The sequence below is a fragment of the Taurulus bubalis genome, assembly GCF_910589615.1.
Source record: "Taurulus bubalis genome assembly, chromosome: 17".
Lineage (NCBI taxonomy): Eukaryota > Metazoa > Chordata > Actinopteri > Perciformes > Cottidae > Taurulus > Taurulus bubalis.
Genome location: NC_136605.1, coordinates 15,522,452 through 15,544,165, shown reverse-complemented (window position 1 = coordinate 15,544,165; position 21,714 = coordinate 15,522,452). Strand labels below are relative to the sequence as shown.

Below are 21,714 nucleotides of genomic sequence, written 5' to 3'. Positions count from 1 at the left end.
AAAGCTCAACCCCCAGGCAAAGCGCATTGTTTCCGCCTACTGTCGTTCAGAGCGCGCAGCTGGACGCGTTGTGTTGTAACACACACACACACACACACACACAACATATCTGCTTCTGTCGCAAGTTCCAGTTTTTTTTTTCAGTCTAGTTCGCCACGTGTGGAAGTATGTGACCACCATGTTGAGTTTGACAGCGGGACTCAGCGTCGTTTCAGGAGAAGACACTTTGAGCCGAAATGGCGAATCATGAGCGCAACGCGAAGCTGCTGCTGGAGCTGCTGAAGCTGCCGGGCAACTGTTGGTGCGCGGACTGCGGAGGGCCGGGTGAGAGATATGTGTTCATGTGGCTCGGTGGCTCCTAAAAGTTTATTTCAAATACATTTAAATATTTATCAGAAACTCTCCTATACAGAGTTTGTAAGTGACCAACAGCCAACACTCAAAAATACGGGCAGTATAAGAGTTTGGTTATTGTTGACAGTTATGAAGCTAATCCTTGTCAGATGAGGTGAGTGTGATTGTCATTTTGTCAATACAAGCCATAGTTTGATTTTCTATAATATTGAACAGCAATACTCAATTTAATACATCATATCAACTACTATAACAAAAGCCTAATAGGTCTTTGTGTCAAAAATATTGGTTCAAAGTTATTGTGTACTCTTGTGTTTATTCCTAAATATATTTTATGTATTTATTCAAAGACGCACATAACACTACATTTCCAGCATAGGAATGCAGTAATCGTGGCCCAGAGAGTGAGAGCAGCAGGACATTCTGGCTGCAAAGTGTTGAATCTAAATCCCGCCTCTTCTGCACACCCCAGATCCACAGTGGGCGTCCTACAAGCTGGGTATTTTCGTGTGTCTGAACTGCTCCGGCATCCATCGCAGCCTGACCAGCCGGGTCAAATCCATAAAGCTGGACTTCTGGGAGGATGAACTGGTGGAGGTATGGTCCCCACCTTTGTTGTCATTGCTCTGGTAATAACATTGTATTTATTCAGGTGTAATCTTCATAAGTGTCTTTTTTTGGGGCCCTGAAGTTCATGAAGTCGAACGGCAATGTCAGCGCCAGTGCTCTGTTTGAGAAAGCTGTTCCTGTGTACTACTATCGGCCTCAGGAAAATGACTGTAGGTAAGTATCTTTCCAGAATGATGACATTCTCCAGGAAACTGTCTGTGTGATAAACACCTGTGGGCTGATGTTGTGGTTTACACTTTCTTTACTCCATATGAATGAATGAATATATACTTTATTAATCCCCAAGGGGAAATTTGGTGTCGAGTAGCAGCAATTTACAGACAGAAAATAAGATATAAAAACAGCAGGGGAAATACGGTAAAAGGAGCAGGTGTAGGCCCAGTAGCCATTTCTTAGTGAATTACACTTAAGTTTCGGGTCAACATAAGGACACATAGTTATGCATAATATGGTTATACATATTATTATACAAGTGCAACCACTGACTGTAGAAGTGAAATATGGATGAATATCTGCTGATCAAAGATCATGTTCTTGTGGTGATACTGCAGCGTATACTGGAGAGTTTCTGTGTATTGCCTGTCTAACATGATTTTTATGTTCACCTTTGAACCGCAGAGTCTTAAGAGAGCAGTGGATTCGGGCTAAATATGAAAGGAAGGAGTTCACAGGAGAAACCAAGTATCCACCAATTTCATACACCACAGGTGATGTTTTCACTGTTTTCTAGCAAACGTGTTCACCATAGAACATGAATCCTAATCAGTCTTTTGGTGTAAAGCTGATGTGGTTCCTCATACACATGCAGAACTGTGCAAGAAAAACCTGTTATTCACACAACAGAACAGCCAGGAAGTGAAAGCTGGTCACTCTGCAACGCGGTGACACAGTTTATGTTGTTGGATTTTATACCAGGTTTCTACGAAGGGGTGCTGTGGAAGAAAGGGAAAGAGAACACCCAGTTTCTGAAGAGGAAGTTTGTTCTATCAGAGCGAGAGTTCACCCTAACTTACTACAACAAGGAAAATGTGAGTTCCCAGCAGCTTGAGCAAGTGGCCATGACCAAACCAAATTATTGGACAAACTTACATTTTCAGAATCAGAACCATTTATTTGCCAGGTATTTCACACATACGAGGATTTTTTCTTGGCGGGGATGGTGCATACATTAGACTTTATGAACTCTGCTGGCCATAAAGGAAAGGTCGGGGCAGACTGAAGTTATTACAAATCATCCTCTGGGGGCCATGAATATCTCCAAAAAATTATATGACAATCCATTGAATAGTTTGTGAGTGATTTCAGTCGAGACCGACCCGAACCATGCTGCTGTCATGGCTAAAAAAAATGAATGTACAAACAGCTGCATGTTAATTGAATCCAGTTGTTGCATCTTTTCTACAAAATCTGATGTGCTACGTTTTATGATCCAGGAGTCCAAAGGCCCAAAAGCTGTAATCTCCATCAAGGACCTAAATGCCACCTTTCAACCGGAGAAGATTCGCCATCCTCAAGGGCTGCAGCTCACCTACCAAGACAACAACCACACCAGGAACCTCTATGTTTATCACGAGAGTCCTGAGGTGGGACTGCTTGATCATCCAAAGTATAAATAACAGGAGGCAGCGAGTCTTATGCTGATTGTCACACTGTAGGGCTGTGGAGAAGCTCAGGGTCTCTTCTTCTACTCTAGGAAATAGTGACATGGTTCAACGCCATTCGTGCGGCTCGCTATGCGTACCTGAAGACAGCATACCCGACTGGAAGCGACGAAGAAGTGAGCGTCAAAATCTCTCAAAACCAAATAAACAGACAAAAGATTTTCCAGATATTGATGCACTTTAAAATGCACTCTAAATATTTAAAGAAAACGTTCCCTTTCAGCAGAGTCAACAGCGGTGAGAGCAGAAATTTGCCTCTTTTTGCTTTGATGTTTTTAAGCATAACACTCGTGTTTTACATCTCTTTGTCAGCTGATACCAAAGATAACAAGAAACTACCTCAAAGAGGGATACATGGAAAAGACGGGGCCATTGGTAAGTTAATAAAGACGAAAAAGTATTTTGTCAGCACTTGAGAACACTTGACTGTGTGTTTCAGTTCCTCTCACATATTCAAACACTCTTGAATTACATTTTCATAAGAATGGATTGGTATGATAGAAGATGTTAGGGGATATAGAATTTGACCAGAACACATTTAAAATTCATTCTGTAATTTTTTTCATGTGAAGCATTAAATGTGTTTTTTAAAGCAAACGGAGCCGTTCAAAAAGAGGTGGTTTGTTTTGGACTCTCAAAACAGGAAGCTGTTGTACTTCAAAGACCAGCTGGTGAGGACTTCTCATTCGAACTCTATGCTGTGCGTCGCTGGGAGGATGTTTGTCACGCACTTTAACCACCGTTATGTTTGTGTTTGTGTTTTCATGCTTGTGAAGCGCAGGATGCAGAGGAGTTGGGGGTAATTTTCATCGGCACCGAGAACATGGGTTACTCTGTGAAGGAGTGTGTCCCAAAGCAGGCTCGGGGAAACAAATGGAAGTGTGGCGTTACGGTGGAAACTCCCCAGCGACTGTTTGTCTTCATGTGCCTGCAGGAGAGGGAGCAGAAGGAGTGGTTGGACGCCCTCAGACAAGTCCTCTCTCGGCCCATGGCACCGCAGGATTATGCCAGTAAGTAATGCTGCAAAAATGCTGCCAGCACGTCAAATATTTGTATGACATACTAGTCATTCCTGTCATGTGAAAGCTAAAACGTTTTGCATTTTGGATCTGGTCCAGTGGAGGATGAGAGGATGGATGCATGTTAACATGCAAAGGAACAGCCAGGGTAACACCAAAATAGTATGATTCATCTGTCAAATGTCTGTATGAAACTGCATGGCAATACATCCAATAAAGCTGGTGGACAGACCGACCACAAGACTGACATTTGCAATTAGTGTGCCTCATAGAAACAGCAATGCTACTCAGTTATCTCGGTTACCGGCTCCAGTTTTTTCTCTGCAAAGTTTGTCCAAACAAAGCACCTGTATTCACTTATATGTGAGAAAGTTGTTTTATTCGCAACTGCTGCATTATGCATCTGTATGACCATTATGCATGACCCCGCTCTAATACTCCTTGTTTCTCATTCCAGTTCAATCCAACATTCAGTTTAAAAGATGAACAACAGACAGGTGTGCCAAAAAGATGACGGGGAGAAGACTTCAGCAACACACATGTGACTGAACTATTGCAGCACATCAGATGAACAGTCTGCTGTCACAGCCCTGTATCTGAACTGACTCTCATCTTTGTATCAGAACTGACTCATCTTTGTGTTGTGCTGCATCCCGAGTGTCCTCTGGGCCACAGTGTGAATTTGAGACCTTCACCCACTCACTTTAACTGACACCTGAATCTGAGACATCAGAAATGACTGTCACTGTTTAAAATCCCCTCTTATGACCAAACGTATTCATACAAGATCAACACTGTTTAATTGGAAGAGAAGATTATTCTGGGTATACATCATGCTGTTTTTATGATGTTTCTTACTTTTTTACATTTTCAATTTGAGCATTTAATTTAACATTTAGAACATGTTTCTTGACGTTATCCCCCAAAAAATAAACTGCCTTTTCTAATATTTTTTTGTGTGGATTAGTTAATATATATGATCTATTTTCATATATTATAATACATGCAATATATTGCAATGAAAGACATGCCATCTAAAATTTTAGCATTTTAAAAAGTCATTTTTAGCAAACATGACTTAAGCAATACCTTTATTGCAAATGGAACTGGAGAAACCATGATTATGTTACGACAAACTCGCTTTTTTGCAACCATGTGTTCATTATTACTAACATACTTGTGAACTACTCAGTTAATCGATATAAGATTGTGACTATTGCTGATGGATGTTAATTAAAAAATGTGGGCATCTCACCACCACCAATTTTTAACCGAACAAACAAAGACAAAAAATATAAAATCAAACAAACAAATATTACACAACAAATAAGGTGCTGTCCATGAATTTAAAAGCCGACATGAGCTTTTTTCATTTTGTAAAGTATTTTAACTAATTATTTAATTAATTTGTTGAAGGCTATTTCTCAGGGCAGCACACTGATCCTTAATCACTAAATGCAGAGAATAATTTCCCCAAGAGGATTAATAAAGGATACTTTCTTCTTGTTTATTCTCCTCTATTTACAAGGAAATATGTAATAAGAATGTAATCCTTGTCTTTGGCGCCAGAGAGCAGCATAACGCGTTTTTAAATTCTATTTGACGTTTGTCCCTTCTGACTTACTGTAGTTGCCGGGTGTTGGAGGTCGGGTCTGCACATCTACTGCGAAATGCTATGCAAGCGCCGAAAAGAGTGTGATTAATATGAAATTACAGCGACATGTGCCACAAACCACTGTTTAAATAGCATTTACTCCGGAGCTGATTCGTCCCACGTTGAGTAGAAGCGCGTGGAAACCTCGCAGCAGCGCCTAAAACTGTCCGTCCGGTTTGTCCTACAAAGATTTGACAGCGGCAGGACTTCACCGCGCAGGCCTGACGTTAAGGGGAGCTGGAGGAGGACTTCATGAGGCAATAAAGACTGTCATCTTTTAGCGGGAAGCAGGATAAAACATGAGGAAGGACGTGAGGATACTACTTGTGGGGGAACGTAAGTAGCGAGTGTCTTTAATCCCGAAGCGGTTGACTGCTTTATGGGCCAGCTAGCATGCTAGTGGGGAGCTAGCAGCTACAGCTAGCAGGTGAACCCTGTGAATCCAACAATGTACTCAGAGCTGGATTATATGAGCAGTGAGGGGCTGGGAAAGTCAATATTCAATAACAAATATCGAGGGTTTGATTTCTGTCTGGTGTTCATAGTATCTCATGCTGCATGAGTGTTTATCACGAGTGTTTCCATGTACTTCCATGTCTGTATACTCTATACATTACTCCTCATGACCAGATATAATCTGAGGAAGAGGCTGTGAATGCCCTCCTGTGATCAGCATTATGAAAGTGGTGAATATTGTAACCCTGTTGTGATGCACTTGATTAGATTGTACCTGAATACCTAAAATAAACTCTGCATTTGACCTGTAACATTAATCAACAGAAAAATAGAGCAGTAAAAAAAATAAGATAATTAAGTTAATTTTATTCTTAAATTTGAAATGAAACTAAGTCTAAATAAGACAAATATGTTGAATATTGATTCTTGATAATTGTTTGGTCCGACAAATGCCAGAAAACAGTGAGTCACAGTTTCACAATAATATTTTCCTAAAGCCTGAGGTCTAACCAACAGTCTAAAACCCCAAATTCAGTTCCCATTAGACAAAGAAAAGCATTGAATCCTTAAGTAGAGGCTGAAAGCAGAAAATATCACCATTCTCTGCTGATACATTTCCTGTTAATCAACTAATTGTTCCAGCTATAGTTGGCACAGAGATGCACTGTATATTATGCACTTATATATATATATATATATATATATATATATATATATATATATATATATATATATATATATATATTAACAGAATATGGGTAAATAATATGTAATTACAAGATCGTGACTTTTCCCAGGACCCTGGAGTGAGGCCAGAATTAAAAAGCCAATAGATACCAACCCAACCTAACTGTTTCACCTGGTCTGTTTGTTCTCTTTAAAGCTCTTTAAAGATGTGTTGTCAGTACTATTTATATTTCAGTCATGGCTATGCAGGTTGGCTACACTGCCATGTTCGGCGAGTTTGTATTGAGAGAGTTGCAGCCAGAATACTTGGTGTCACTGTCTTCGCCAGAGATCTTCAGTTTGTCCTTTAACTGAAACCCAAAGTTATTACATTTACAAAAATATAAAACAGACCAGCTACTCCTAACATTTCATAAGGGAGAAACTGCTTGATAAATCACTTGAGCATTTAATTTGGTTAAGTGGATGGTTTGTTGTTGTTTTGGTTGCTCTTCTCTGCTTGTTTTTTTAGTATTTTGTTCCTTTGCAGATATAAGCTGTTTCTTTGTAATTCTAAAGGGAATGTGGGGAAAACATAATGCGTACACTTTGAGTAAATGTTGAGTTAAGAATATGTATTCCACTAACTCTTGAATAACGTGCAACTCATTGTCCAATCTTCCTATCATGGTCTTAATTTTCAACCCTATTTTTCCACCTTGTGTTGTGGTTTTGCTCCGTGCTGGAATTTAGAGCGTGTTTATTTGAGAAGCGTTGCACTTTGCTGCAGCTCTTAACTCTTCAGCTGCTCTTATCTGTGTCCTGTCACTTAACATACTACCCAGACCGCTCAATAGAAATTGTAGAGAGGTCACATTTCAATGACCCAGTGTCAGTAAAAGATGTGTGCAATGTCAAATTATAATAACATTTTCTACCCCCCCTTTGCCCGTACAGCCAAGGTGGGGAAGACATCGCTGATAATGTCTCTGGTCAGTGAGGAGTTTCCTGATGAGGTACGTATCAAAGAGGCATTAGGACAATAAATACGGTATAAACTGTTCAGTCTTTAGATTTGTTGCAACTGTAATTTGGTGAAATCAGAACCATGAGAGTAAAGAGATAAAAAACAGGACTTGTGTAATATCTCTTGAGGCTTCCTTGTTGTCAGAAGTTTGGATCATTGTCCTCTGTCTTCCAGGTTCCTCTTCGAGCTGAGGAGATCACCATCCCAGCTGATGTCACCCCAGAGAGGGTGCCCACACACATAGTGGACTACTCGGGTGAGCCTCCCCTACTATGCACACACGCATAGTAGTAATATTTATTCAAGTGCTTTATGTTAAAAATAATGAAATAATTGGTAAATGTTACAATCCTAGTAGATTTTCTATTGGCCAAAAGCTAACGGTGGAAGTAATGGACACAATATGCTTGTTTCATTTGGGCAAATGGTCCCCATCTGTATATATGCATTTTGTATTTACTATTATTTCGCAGACCCCCTCAAAGTGGCCTTTTCCTTTTAAACCACTACTACATTAATATAAATAGATAGATTAAACTGGAAGGCTTGATAACATGTAAAACACTGTACTGATGCATTTTTTTTTTACACCTTTTTAGAAGCCGAACAGTCAGACGAGCAGCTGTACCAAGAAATATCAAAGGTTGGTTTCACTTAACTCACTCATCCGTGCTTGTAATGTCTGTAGTCCCTGTATTAATATTTCTATTTGTCTTGACAGGCAAATGTTATCTGCATAGTTTACTCAGTCAACAACAAGAAGTCCATTGAAAAGGTGAGCAGGGTTTCTCTCAGCGCAGTTAATCAAATGCATAACTGCAGGATGTCATCAGCTTAATCTGAGAACATTCATTTGTGATTCTAGTGAATGTTTGTGCGGCTGCAGTGTTTGAAGTTGTGCTTTACTCCACTAGGTGACAAGCCATTGGATTCCACTCATCAATGACAGAACGGACAAGGACAGCAGGTGTGTGTTAATGTCACTTTAATAGATGTGTGTTTACTGTGGGTCACGTCAGCTAGATGGTGCTGCATCGGCAAGGTTGATATCAGAGTGGTGGGAGCTAGAGATTTGGCATGAAGTTCAAATTCATGCCAAGGTGATGAAAGCTAATCCGGGGTAATATGAGAACATAATGTAGTAGTACTGAGTATTTTCCTCATCGATTCATCAGCAGACCATTTTCTTGATTCATTGTTTAATCTATAAAATGCCAGAAAATAGTGACAATTGCTCCTCACTTTATACTAGGGTCCTTGTTTACATCATCAAATGTCTTGTTTAGTTTAACATATATTTAGTTTAAAAACAGAAAACCAGCAAATCCTCACTGTGGAGAGTCTGCGAGTAATTTCAAGCAATATAGGGAAACTATTGCTCTATTATCAAAATAGCTGCCTGTTAACTTTCTTTCCAACCAATTGATGAATTGACTGAACGTCGTAGCTCTATGATGCAGTGATGAATGGCTTCTCTTCAGGGTACCGTTGATCCTTGTGGGGAACAAGTCGGACCTGGTGGAACACAGCAGCATGGAGACCATCCTGCCAATCATGAATCAATACCAGGATATCGAGACCTGTGTAGAGGTAAAGGATCAACAAAAACATGCACATATAATCCTATTTCATCCATCTAGGCAGGCAGTCAGTTAAATGTCAAAGAAAGCATTTAGACGAAGCAGCGATGAATTGTCGGATGAAATGTTAAATCTAATCGAGTGACTGGCTGGCTGTGTGCGGGGCAGATTGGCCCCCAGCTACTCTCGGGCTGCACTTGCACTCTGACTGAGTCATTTATAGATTTACATTGCTGAACCCGGTTCCAAGGCCGCTGACTGATGGACTGTGAGTGTGTTGAGAGGCCTGTGTGTCACGGAGGAAGCAGCTCTCTGCATTACTGTTTTAAAATTTTCCTCCACCACACGTCTCGTGTCATGCCCTCCTCAGATGGATTAGTTACAAGGTTAAAAAGAAGGAGACAAGGAGGACATGAGAGGAGGCACATACAGCTGAGAGTTGGACTTCACTCCACGTTACTCACATCTCCGTCTTTCTTTATCAGTGCGAAAGATGTATTCAAATATTTTATAAATTAGAAACTCTCAAACATTACTTAAGTAAAAGTACCTAAGTACTGGAAACACTTAAAGTGAATGTACTCAATCTGCAGCCAAAAGTTATTCTGTGGATTATTATCAAAGATGCAGTAACATGTATGCTGCACTTCATTATTGGATGATTTAATAATAATAATTTGATTTAACAGTACATTGTATTTAATATGCTTGTTATTTGTTAAGAGCTTAATTCTTTTGATTAGTTGTTGAAGTAAAGTTTATTAGCTTTTTATTATTTTAATTTCTTAGTAAACTATTTAAATCTGCAGATTCTTGTGGATTCCTGATCAGAAATATTTTATTTGGTACAGTAGGTTACAGTTGCTTAAATATAAGCATAAAGAAATATTAGAAAAATAGAAATACAAGACTGTGAAATGTAAATGATGTACAATGTATATAACGCTACAATATATAACACAAGAAATGTAGAGAATTTAAATAAATAATAGAAATAAGGAATGAGAAGTATAATGTGCTTCAAACATATACTATATGTAACCACAGTATTAAGTGTCCAGAGTGCTTGTTCACACACATGCTTTCTTTTCCTCAGTGCTCTGCCAAAAACCTGAAGAACATCTCTGAGCTGTTCTACTACGCCCAGAAGGCGGTTCTCCACCCAACGGGACCCCTGTACTGCCCAGAGGAGAAGGAGGTGAGGTCTATACAGAAGACATTTCAGCGTAGAGAAAGGTCTGAAAAGGTGTCTTAACAGGACTCAGCGACGTGCCGTTCAGCCGTCATTATTTAGTGCTTTCTCTACTGTGGCATGTCAAAATGCTTTCTGTGGAAAAAGTCTTCAGATGTTAAGCAGTCAGGATTACACCAATGGCAGAAGGGGAAAATGGTCACTCCAACATGCCTTTTTAAATAGTGTATTTGCCAATGTCATTATAAGATTCAGTGACATTGAAGTCTGTTAGTGGGTACGTTTTAGGCTTACCTCAAGTCACACTCGGTGTCGAGCTCAAGCAAAAGCTCCACGATCGGCCAGCTGAGATGACAAAGGGAAAAAACAAAACAGTTTGAATGTAAACCGTTTAACATGAGCTACCCAACTCGCAGAATCCCCTGGCCTCACATTGACCTTTTCATAAGAATAAGTTGACTGCCACAAAGCTGAATGTTGTTCAGTGATTTATGTTTCTTCTCTTTTACAGTTGAAGCCTTCTTGCATTAAGTCTTTAACTAGAATCTTTAAAGTGTCTGACCTGGACAACGACGGCATCCTTAATGACAACGAGCTCAACTTCTTCCAGGTAACGTTTTCCACTTTATACTAAAGATTTTTATATTATGGGAGTTTCCATCACTTGTAAAACGACTCGACTGGTTTAAGGTGGCAGGTGTTCACATATCTGAGACCTGAAAGACCTTTCTGAAGACACAAGTTAAAGTATGGCTTGTTGCGTATTTCTACAGAGAACCTGTTTCAATACACCGCTGGCGGCTCAGGCCTTAGAGGATGTAAAGAATGTGGTCAGGAGGAACATGCCAGATGGAGTCCAGGACAACGGACTTTCACTTAAAGGTCAGACACCCTCTGGTTTTCCTGTTTTCATATTCCTCCACATCATCACACATCGTTCTTCAGGTCCCCTTGACAATCCCTCTTCTCTGCTTATCTTTTTAATCCATTTAGTTAATGACAATGACCCCATCCACTCTCCTGTCTTTGGCTCTTTGTTGCAGGCTTCCTGTTCCTGCACACTCTCTTCATACAGCGAGGCCGACACGAGACCACCTGGACGGTGCTGCGGAGGTTTGGTTATGACGATGACCTGGAGCTCACACAGGAGTACCTGTTCCCCATGTAAGTGCAGACTTGCAGATGATTTGTGTTTTTATTTTATTATTATTGTTATTTACAAGGTACAGTGGAGGCAGGAAAGAGGAAGGTGTCTGATCAGAACTTTGCTAAATCAGCTGTCTGATGGTTTTACAGTGTTGATGATGGGTTTATGATGATGCGTTGACCAGTTCTCACTAACCAGGTGTAAAAGCATTGCAAACTAAGACGGTCAAGTTCAGTATTTGTATGCCATCACTAACACATGTATTTTAATTATACGTTTAGGGCTTCTTCTGATGATTATTTACGTTATCGTATGATTTGCAGGTTATTTTCTCAATCAATTGCTGAACTTTTTTTGTCTATAAAATGTCAGACAATGGTGAAAGTTGATTAATGTTTCCACGGCCCAATGAGATGCATTTAAATTGATTTATTTGATTTGAGCAACTGTCTAAAACACAATGATATTCAGTTTACTATCTAAATGATAAAGAAAATAATCAAATCCTCCCATTTGAGAAGTTGGAACTATTTGAGTAAAACACATAATAAACATAATAATAATAATCATCATCATCATCATCATCATAATAAGATTAAAAATCAAAATAGTCGCAAAAAAACTCCTTTTACAAAATCATTTTCCTGCCCTGCTGTTTAGTATGGACATAATACGGTAGTCTCTTTGTTATGATTTATAGTCATATTGATGTCGCTCTTTTGAAATGACCTCATTTTGATATTGCATATCATTTCCTCCTCGGTTGTTGTTGCTCTTGTTGACTGATTTGACTCTCGTGATTCAGGCAAATTGTTTCTATCTTTGTCACTATTGAAAGCGCCTCAGTCAAAGCTGCAGAGCGCTCTGTTAAATGATTGTTTCTGTTCGTCCCTCTGTCAGGATAAAGATGCCCCCAGACTGCACCACAGAGCTCAACCACAACGCTTACCTCTTCCTCCAGAGTGTCTTTGACAAACACGACAAAGTGAGTGGGTAGACATGTTGAAGGATGAGAAATTAATTTCATTTTTCGGTAAAATGTGTTATAAAATATATTCTGTGTGTCGATTTTTATGCATTTGACCATTCGTGAGTCAATATATTTGCGCTCTGTCTGATCCAGGACAGAGATTGTGCGCTGTCGCCGGAGGAGGTGAAGGACTTGTTCAAAGTGTTTCCCTACATGCCTTGGGGTCCGGACGTCAACCACACGGTTTGCACTAACGAACAGGGATGGATCACATACCAGGGATACCTCTCCCAGTGGACGTGAGTGTGGCACATATCTATTAATAAACGCGCTCGCACACGTCTACTGCAGATACAACCTGGACACATTCTCAATACTGCAGGGCCAACATGATTATGTAGAGAACTCGGATCAGTTTACAAAGTCACGCTCGTGTAAATCTCTCATGCTGTCGGACTCATTATGTTTTTCCTGTGGTAGGTTAACAACATATTTAGATGTACAACGTAGTTTGGAGTACTTGGGTTATCTTGGCTACTCCATCATCTATGAACAGGAGTCCCAAGCTGCAGCCATCACGGGTAAGAGATCTTAATTATTTTAAACTCTATTTTTGTGTTTTAAACCTTGCTCTTGTGTATGTTGTTGTATGTTGATTAACTAACAAAAACAAGTAAATAGTCATGGACTAATTTCTGTACAGATAAAAATACAGTATTGCTTTTAAGTACCTGTATTGCTTTGATTCCTTTTCTTCTTCAATTATGTGTCTTACATTTTAAATATATAATTGAATGTTGAAAGTTTAATGCAAAAGAAATGCATGGATTTTACAGCACGTGGCCATTGATCATGTATATTCTTGCTTATGAAAAATATGCCTTCCTTGTTTTGTCAGTGACGCGTAACAAGCGCATCGATCTGCAGAAGAAACAGACCCAGCGCAGCGTCTTCCGCTGCAACGTCTTGGGGGACAGAGGCAGCGGGAAGAGCGGCTTCCTGCAAGCGTTCCTGGGCAAGAACCTGCAGGTCAGTGGAAATCATGGCTGAAAAGTCCCTCTTTAAACCAGTGTTTAATGCAGTTTGCCCCACTGGACACACTCGGTTTCAGAGTTTTTTTTCGAAACATGTAAATAGTCTTGATGGGTGTCTGTTATTGACCTGGTTTGTTGTCCACCACAGGGACAAAGGCGGATTAGAGAAGACCACAAGTCCTTCTACGCCATCAGCACCACCTACGTTTATGGTCAGGAGAAGTACCTGCTGGTAAGAACTATTTACTCATCATTAGATTACTGTTCCATAATGTGCATTACACTTCAGTGTATCAGTATTAATACTCTGCAACACTTTAATCCCTTCATCTGCACTCTGTCTCCTCGTCTTCACGCTTCCAGCTCCACGAGGTGATGCCGGATTTTGACTTCCTGTCAGAGGCTGACCTAGCCTGTGATGTGGTCTGCCTGGTGTATGACATCAACAATCCCCGTTCTTTTGAATACTGCGCCAAAGTGTACAAGGTACGTGTGCTGATCAGATGCACTGAGGCTTGTGTGTCCTGCTGCTTACGGGCTAACGAGTAACATTCAACGGTTGTGTTTGACAGCAATACTTCATAGATAGCAAGACGCCATGCGTGGTGATCGCCGCCAAGTCGGACATGCACGAAGTACGGCAGCACTACAGTCTCTCGCCGCACGAGTTCTGCCGTAAGCACAAGCTCCACCCGCCCCAGCCGTTCACATGCAGCATGACCGACGCACCCAGCAAAGACATCTACACGAGACTCACCACCATGGCCATGTATCCGTGAGTATTACACCGCTCAGTGGTCTCCTATAGTTAACCCTTACACCTCTGTGAGTGAACCGTGTCCACCATGCCCATCTGCACCTGTGCGTGCGTCTGATCCACTTCAATGCTGTGTAAACTTCTTTATTCTGCTAAATAAGTTTAATGCTGGTCTTGAATCAGTGCTTGAATTTTAGACTCCTCCAGTTGCTTCAGACAGTAATGAGGACTTTGGTTTCCTTCACTACCATCAGTACATTAAATGCATTTTCTGGGTCTCTTATGCTCCCTTTTAGGTTAGTGTTGTGTGCGCGCAATCATGCAATCCCTGCCTGAAATTCTTTGAGGTCAATCCTATAACCTTATGAAAACTACAGTGTCTTAACTCCTCAACGCTTCCTGATCAGATCACTCAACTTGAATGAGACATGACCACTTAATCTCATTTAGGTCCTAATTGTATTGTCTACATTAAACTAAAAAGCATTAGAACTGCTCCACTCTCGAGCCTGGCTTTTAATTAGGCTCAAGGATTTCTGTCTCAAACAGTGAATAGATGATTCAGAAACTGGTTATTTAAAGGAACATTGTGTAGGGTTTAGGGAGATTTATTTGGGATATATTCATTATAATATTCATAACTATGTTTTCCATAGTTTATAATTGTAGTGTGTGTATTTGGGAGCAGATCCTCTTCACGATGTTGCATCGCCATGTTTCTGTAGGCCAGAAGGGACACACCAAACACACTTTGCGTTTTTACGTTACCTGAATGCCACTGTAGTTCTCTGACACGCTTGGAAAGGGAGGGATGAGCGGACGTCACCATTAGATGTCACTAAATCCTACACACTGCTCCTTAAGATGTCAACCCAGCACAGGACTTCAATCCTGAGGTGCTTGGAACCCCAAAATTACAGAATTTTGGAGCTTTTGCATTTTGTTTTTTATTCGCCTTATTTAACCCTGAGGATTTCTTTTGTTTGTTTTGTGACTGATAACTTCCTTTCTTTGTGGTTTTCCTCTCCAGTTAATTCTATATATTTGCATGTAAATCATTTAGTTTACTGTGTTATGAGATAAAGAAGTGAAGGTAAATGGCAGCAGTGCAGGTTTCAGCTCAGGAGTCTGTATTATTAGTGTGGATTTTGCCACCTCCTCCCTCCCTGTGTGTTGTCTGTACATGTTGTCTTTCTGTGTGGTGAATCCACGCATTTTTGTGTGTCTTTCCGCAGCCATGCCCGTCTCCGCTGCATGTGCGCCTCCAACAGGTGCACATACTGCCTGTGTCAGAACCTCCTCAAGTTGGAGCTGCTGCGCAGTATTAAGGCCCAACTCCGCAGGGTCATGTTCAACAGGTTCATACATAGAATAAGCTCTAGTGTTTTAACATAGACTCCTTCCTCCTCTCTGTCTCCCACTCTCGGTTCTGACCTCCAGGTTGGGCCACAGAGAGGCTCCTTTTTTACCCAAGCTCTCTAAAACTGTGATGGTGACGGCGTCTCCACTTTCCTTCAGTGCTCTCCTGGGCTCAGGTTTACGCTGCATATCCACTTCAGGAAAAAAGGGACTTTAAAAGTAGCGATGCCTTGTGACAAAACATGTTGTTTAGATGGATAGTATAGATTTCCTTTTGTGAATAATATAATAATGTGGTGATTTGCTTTTGGAGAAATTCAACCTTTGCTTCGTTGTGTTGCCACATAGCAGTCATCCGTAGGGTTTCAATGATTTGCTCAGATGTACCAAGGCAAGGTGACGCTAGTTGACAAAATACCATCTTTGTTTTATAGTTCAAAGTTATTCTCTCAAACCAAAAGATCAACCATTGGTCCAAGACATTATGGTTTCAAACTGACTAGCAAAATCAATCAGAACTTAAATATAATTTAGTATGATATGTTCTTTGGGGTCCTGTATAATGATGAATGTTTTATTTCACATTCACTGACTCTTGACAATAGTGGGTAGGTTCACTGATCAAACACGATGTCATCCACGGCAACAGGATAGCTTCGCTGCTTCTCTTAGCGCAGGAGAAATGCTCTTAGCTGGGAACTTTGAGTGCCGGAGGAATCCTAGATGGATACTAGTGAGCTCAGAATTATTCATTCTCTTTGTCATGTGCCTAAAACCCGTTGGTCACGTGAGGTGTTTTGGTCTCTGCTCCAGCTCCAGCCGGCCCACCCGCTCTCTGCACAGTGTGACACAGCGAAGTGTGACCGCGCTGTGCCAGCTAACGCACAGCCTGCTAGCCAGGGAGGTGACGTGTGGGGAATCCGTGTGGAAAATGCATGATGTGGTTTGCTTGTGCAGTGCAAATTAACTGCTAATACTAACCCCCAAATAAAAACACAAATATGTTGTTGACTTATATACTGTCTTATATATATATATATATATATATACACATACACATACTGACTTTTATATATATATATATATAATTCAGAGGAATATATATATATATATATATATATATATATAGACAATTCAGAGGTGTGTGTGTATATATGTATATATATATATATATATATATATATATATATATATATATATATATATATATATATATATATATATATATATATATATATATATATATATATATAGACAATTCAGAGGAATATATATATATATATATATATATATATATATAGACAATTCAGAGGAATATATATATATATATATATATATATATATATATATATTGACAATTCAGAGGAATATATATATATATATATATATATATATATATATATATATATATTGACAATTCAGAGGAATATATATATATATATATATATATATATATATATAGACAATTAAATGTGATGAACCTATGGCTACTTTTCTAAGAGGTGCGTGCTCCTTCCTGTCCTGCAGTGGATATGCAAACTAAATTTTGACTAACGGGCACATATTTCCACAGAGAATGAGAGAAACCAGCCATTCTCCTTAGTTTGTGCTTCAGCCAAACTAAAAACGTCATCGATGTCTGCATGTTTGATATTTGATTTCTTTGCCATCACATACAAGTACTGAAATGCTTCATTTTCTTTGTCACCAACCATAACTCATCTATGATGTTTTCAGTCTCCCTTTGTCTTCATTTCCATTCTTAACACTGAAGTCTAAACCTACAGGAGACGCTTTATTTTGAAAAGGACCATTGTTTAAATCAATTATAATAATAATAATAATAATAATAATAACAATAACAACTGCTGTTCACATGTTCTCCTTTGGGTTCAGACTTCCTGATGTTTAAAATCCCAAAGTGTTTCTTTGATGTTTAATTTGATTGTACTGTTCCAATCACCCTGTTATTTCATCCTGTTTTTTCTGTCTTGTATTTCCTGTCTTTGTGTCTTTCCTTCGACTCCATAGGTGTTCAAACACATGTTATTGGCTGCCCATCTTCCTCTTCCTCTTGCACGTGTTCACTCTCTGCTAATCTGTTTAACTGTTCTGTTGCATGGCTCGCCTGTCCTCTGCCTCTCTGGATAACCAACGGCATGCCTCGGTCACTCGTCTGTCCATCGCTACATTATTGAGAGCTTGGTGTTTTTAATTAGATAGAGGAGGGGGGGTTCTTGAACCACAGGGTTTGAATGGCTGTTCATGTGTAGAGTTTTTTGCAGCGGTGGCAGAACACGAGGTCTCTTGTTGGGCGTCCATGGACCCGGCAGAGCTGCTACCTGTAACGTTGCATCCAGCACTCACCCTTTGTCCTGATACTTCATCTCTGGGAGGTGTCAGCACTATTAATAGCATGACATTAAATGAGCAAGCGGCCGACACACCACATTGAATGCCCAACGTGTTTCCTGAAAAGTGGGTTGATGGAAGTCTTTGTGCATTGTGCAATATTGAAATCTTCATAGGTCTCAGAAATTATAAGGTACAATAGTAAATTGTGAGAGGATACTAAAGAAACTTGATGCAGAGGGACGACAAGATGTTTTAGTCTCTAAAAGTTTATTTTAGTTCGCTCTTTCATTTATCAATAAAAAAAAATCAAGTATATGATTAGTGCCATAAAATGACCTTATGACCTTATGTCAGCAACAGAGAAAGTAGAAACTGACTCTGAATGATGACAAATGGGAGATGAACTATATTTCCAAAGAAACTCAACAAGATTCATGGTGAATATTTTCTGTGTGTGTGTGGAGGGGGCATACTTGTCATTCTTTGAAGTGTGCGGTGATGTTTGACCAGGTGTGCAGTTATGGTTGAGCTTGTGCTTTTAGGGTTTGGTGAGGATCTAAGTTCCCGACTCTTCCGGCTTGGTAGAGCTGAGTGATATGGATCAGATCAGATTTTATATATATACATACATACTGTCACATGGCAGCGTCAGCATATCGATCAGTCAAAATCCATTCAATTCTTTGGTTTCAGCATCAATGTGAGTATTTGCTGGTCTGCCAGGATAATAAACTGAATATATTTGGTGTTAAATCATTGGTCAGACAAAATAACATTTGAAGACGTCACCTCAGGCTCTGACAACTTGCCGTGGACATTTCTCACGAAATAAATGAATCAACAAACAGATTATTCACTGATAAATATGATATTTCAGTACCACCCTGCTCTACCTACTGTATCTAAGTGTGTTTGTGTGTGTGTGTGCACAACCCAAGCAACTGTGTGACTGTATGGGTGTGTGTGTGTGTGGAAGGCTGCTGGGCTGGGTGGAGGTGCGTGTGGTGGGGGGGGTTCAGCTGATGCAGCAGGTTTCAGCCGTCTCCAACGTGGAGGTGTCCATCTTTATGGAGGTTTCTGCTGAGCAGCTAATTCTCCCAGAAAGGTAAAGAGAGAAACTACATCCAGAGAGAGAGCGAGAGATAGATAGGGGGGGTTATAGTTTTATCCCGGACCGGCGAGTATGCGTTTTTATTCAACTTCCTTATTCAGCACCAGTATGTCAGGTCGCTGTCTCATTGCCATTCTTCATTGCTTGTGTATATTGTAGTCTGAAAAGTTCCCCAGTGTTTGTGTTTCCTGCCAGATCAGCTGGATCTGTGTTTGGTGGGTCAAGTGTGTGTTTTTCTTCTTCTAGTTTTCTGCCTCCCAGTACAAATCGTTGTAGCTGCTTCTCGTAGTTCAAAACCTTTCCTTTTGTCTACCGAAACTAAACCAACTGTCAAGATAAAGCATGTGTTCCTGTTTCAAACTGGTATCTCAGGGCGATGATATTAATCATTTATGGTCCTGATTTTAGGAAGTTTGCCCCGTAGAGAGAGCACATTACTTTGTTTTGTCATTTGGCAAGTGATCCCGCTGTGAAATATGGCCGACATCTTCTATCCTTATAGAGGTCATTTCATATCTCAATAAAGATGTATATCACAATTTAGCAGGTTGTCAGGTAGTTCAATAAATACAATAGTTAAATATTATATTATATGTAATAGTTAGAATATTTTTACCCACAATTCCTATCAGTTTCAGATTTTCTCAGAAAGTTGAGTTGGTATGTTCTTATCAGTTCATACAATGTCATTATGTATCACGATAGATGATCATATTGAGAGATGATAAATGATCATAATGGATTATGGCCCAGCCCTAGTTATATGCTGCTTTTTTTCCTTTCTTGCCTCATCCTTTCTCCGTCTCCTGCTCCCTCCTCTCAGGCACATGGCTCAGGCCGACCTGAAGAACTCCACCTTCTGGCTGAGAGCGAGCGTCGGGGCCACGGTGTTCGCCGTGCTGGGCTTCGCCATGTACAGAGCGCTTCTCAAGCAGCGGTGATCAGTCGGCAGGAGACGGCTACTTCCGCCCCCTGTTGACTCTGCCCCGTCCCGCCCACCTGAAAGACTCAAAGAGCCTGGCTGCCTAACCAACCGGGCCCATTGCCTCAGCCCCCAACTCCACCTCATCCTCCTTCCCACAATGCAACACGAGCAAGAAACAAATGAGCAAAACCATAGGTACATTTTATATGCATTTAAAAATGAAGAGTGTTTTTTTTTGTGTGTTAATGTCGTGGGGAAAGGGGCCGGTTACATTTGAAATCATGTGTCCATCACACACTTTGTAAATGCTGACTTGAATTCTGTGATCTGTTGGTCTAGTTTAGTCCAGACATTACTAGACGCTACCAGTCCTCTTGTTTTCTCAGGTCAGTATTATTAGTTAGATGGTTGGAGACCAGAGAGAGGCAGCCATATACAGCAACACCACAAAGGGACTTGAACCTGTTAATAGATGTGTATATGCAGTATATTATGTATGTATTCTTCAAAGATTTTAGGATTGGACACATAGGCCGCATCAAAAGCCAGAAGCAACACCTGACGAAGGTGTTAGTGATACATCTTACTCTAGAAAGGTCATGATTAGCATGCACTTGTTTATTTTGTGCGTTAATTTATTAACCCCTTTTCTTTGTTTCGTTGTCTGTTTTGAGTGCACCGCGTGAAACAGACCGAGGGATTTAAATTTTCCATGTATTTTTGTATTTAGCGTTATCGCTGTCTGAAGCGGTGTATCATGATTTTCTGCTTCTGTTTTTATTTTTCTTTCTTTTTTTTTGTTTTCGAATAGAGTTTAATAAATGTCCCTCATGTTATATTTTTATGAATTTAGAAGCACCATAAAGCAACAGATTATGCTATTAACAACAGCCATTCAGTGCACCTCTCCCACCTTAAAACTATGAAAGTGTTTCTTCTCATTCTTCTCTTTTCCAGCATTTACAATAAAGAATTGTATGATGTGGCTCGGCCGTGTATGCTTATTATTGGCTGAAATGACGGCTAATTTAACAGCAACAAGGCAAATAAAGTGGTTTTAAATATCTGTAATAAATGACATTTACACCCACTGATGTCATGTTGTGTTTGTGTGTCCTTGACAAAGAGCAGGAGTGCTCATTTCAAAAGCAGATGTGTGAACAATATGTCAGATCAACAATTCTTGTGGGCAGATCAGAGAAGTGAGCGATACTGCTGTCAGCCTGCGTGAGCAGGAAGTCCCTCCACATAGGTATACTCATTTTACTCTGTGGCTACCACTGGTTGTATGTCCATCTGCTGAGGGATAACATGTCTGTAGATGGGACTATATTATTGCTTGAAGGCTTCCTGCAGAAAAGAAAAGATACGATGGTAAGTGGCAAACTATCTTGGTATTAAATGTGGGCATATGTTTATAAAAAGGGACTTTGTGTTGTCATACATCTACTTTTCCTGTCTGTAGAAATTGAGATGGGTGACTTATTGGTTCAGGCTTCAAAATACAACCTTGTTCTTCTATACGCAGAAGAATGGCAGCGCTGTAAGTAGACTTTTGCTCTGATGTTCTTTAAAAAAACGTTTTATTCAGAAAGCCATTTTTTTACCTTGTTAGTTCATTGTCAGCTATTTATTTGTCTTTTTTTTATTATTTTTTATTAGGGGTTGCTTTAACCATAGATAGATATATACTTTATTAATCCCCAAGGGGAAATTTGTTGTAGTAGTAGCGCCTTACAACTTGAAGATACAAATAAACACACAAGATAAAATATATAAAGAAGCAACAGGGATGAAATTATATATATATATATATA

At 39.9% G+C, this 21,714-nt stretch overlaps 2 protein-coding genes across 9 annotated transcripts; both read left to right on the top strand.

The window, feature by feature from the left end:
• The first annotated feature begins 164 nt into the window (after positions 1-164).
• Positions 165-4,606, top strand: adap2 (ArfGAP with dual PH domains 2). 7 transcript variants are annotated; one of them, XM_079233253.1, is made up of 12 exons: positions 165-324; positions 827-951; positions 1,046-1,137; positions 1,603-1,691; positions 1,900-2,012; positions 2,418-2,567; positions 2,678-2,761; positions 2,958-3,020; positions 3,239-3,316; positions 3,427-3,444; positions 3,580-3,655; positions 4,122-4,606. In XM_079233253.1, exons 1-12 carry the CDS (start codon positions 237-239, stop codon positions 4,148-4,150), a joined length of 1,005 nt encoding a protein of 334 aa, XP_079089379.1. In that variant the 5' UTR covers positions 165-236; the 3' UTR covers positions 4,151-4,606. The 7 variants fall into 7 exon arrangements, with proteins under 7 accessions (XP_079089379.1, XP_079089378.1, XP_079089377.1 ...); XM_079233252.1 differs by having other exon boundaries at positions 3,422-3,444; XM_079233251.1 differs by having other exon boundaries at positions 3,427-3,655.
• A 1,011-nt stretch (positions 4,607-5,617) lies between these two features.
• Positions 5,618-20,978, top strand: rhot1a (ras homolog family member T1a; the record flags this gene model as incomplete). Of its 2 annotated transcripts, XM_079233371.1 has the most annotated exons (20): positions 5,618-5,654; positions 7,398-7,456; positions 7,642-7,723; positions 8,067-8,110; positions 8,189-8,242; positions 8,382-8,434; positions 8,949-9,057; positions 10,144-10,245; positions 10,751-10,849; positions 11,013-11,121; positions 11,283-11,403; positions 12,287-12,371; positions 12,510-12,655; positions 12,837-12,937; positions 13,255-13,385; positions 13,539-13,622; positions 13,754-13,876; positions 13,963-14,165; positions 15,383-15,505; positions 19,796-20,978. In XM_079233371.1, 20 exons carry the CDS (start codon positions 5,618-5,620, stop codon positions 19,911-19,913), a joined length of 1,983 nt encoding a protein of 660 aa, XP_079089497.1. In that variant the 3' UTR covers positions 19,914-20,978. The 2 variants fall into 2 exon arrangements, with proteins under 2 accessions (XP_079089497.1, XP_079089498.1); XM_079233372.1 differs by lacking the exon at positions 15,383-15,505.
• Between the last annotated feature and the right edge of the window lie 736 nt (positions 20,979-21,714).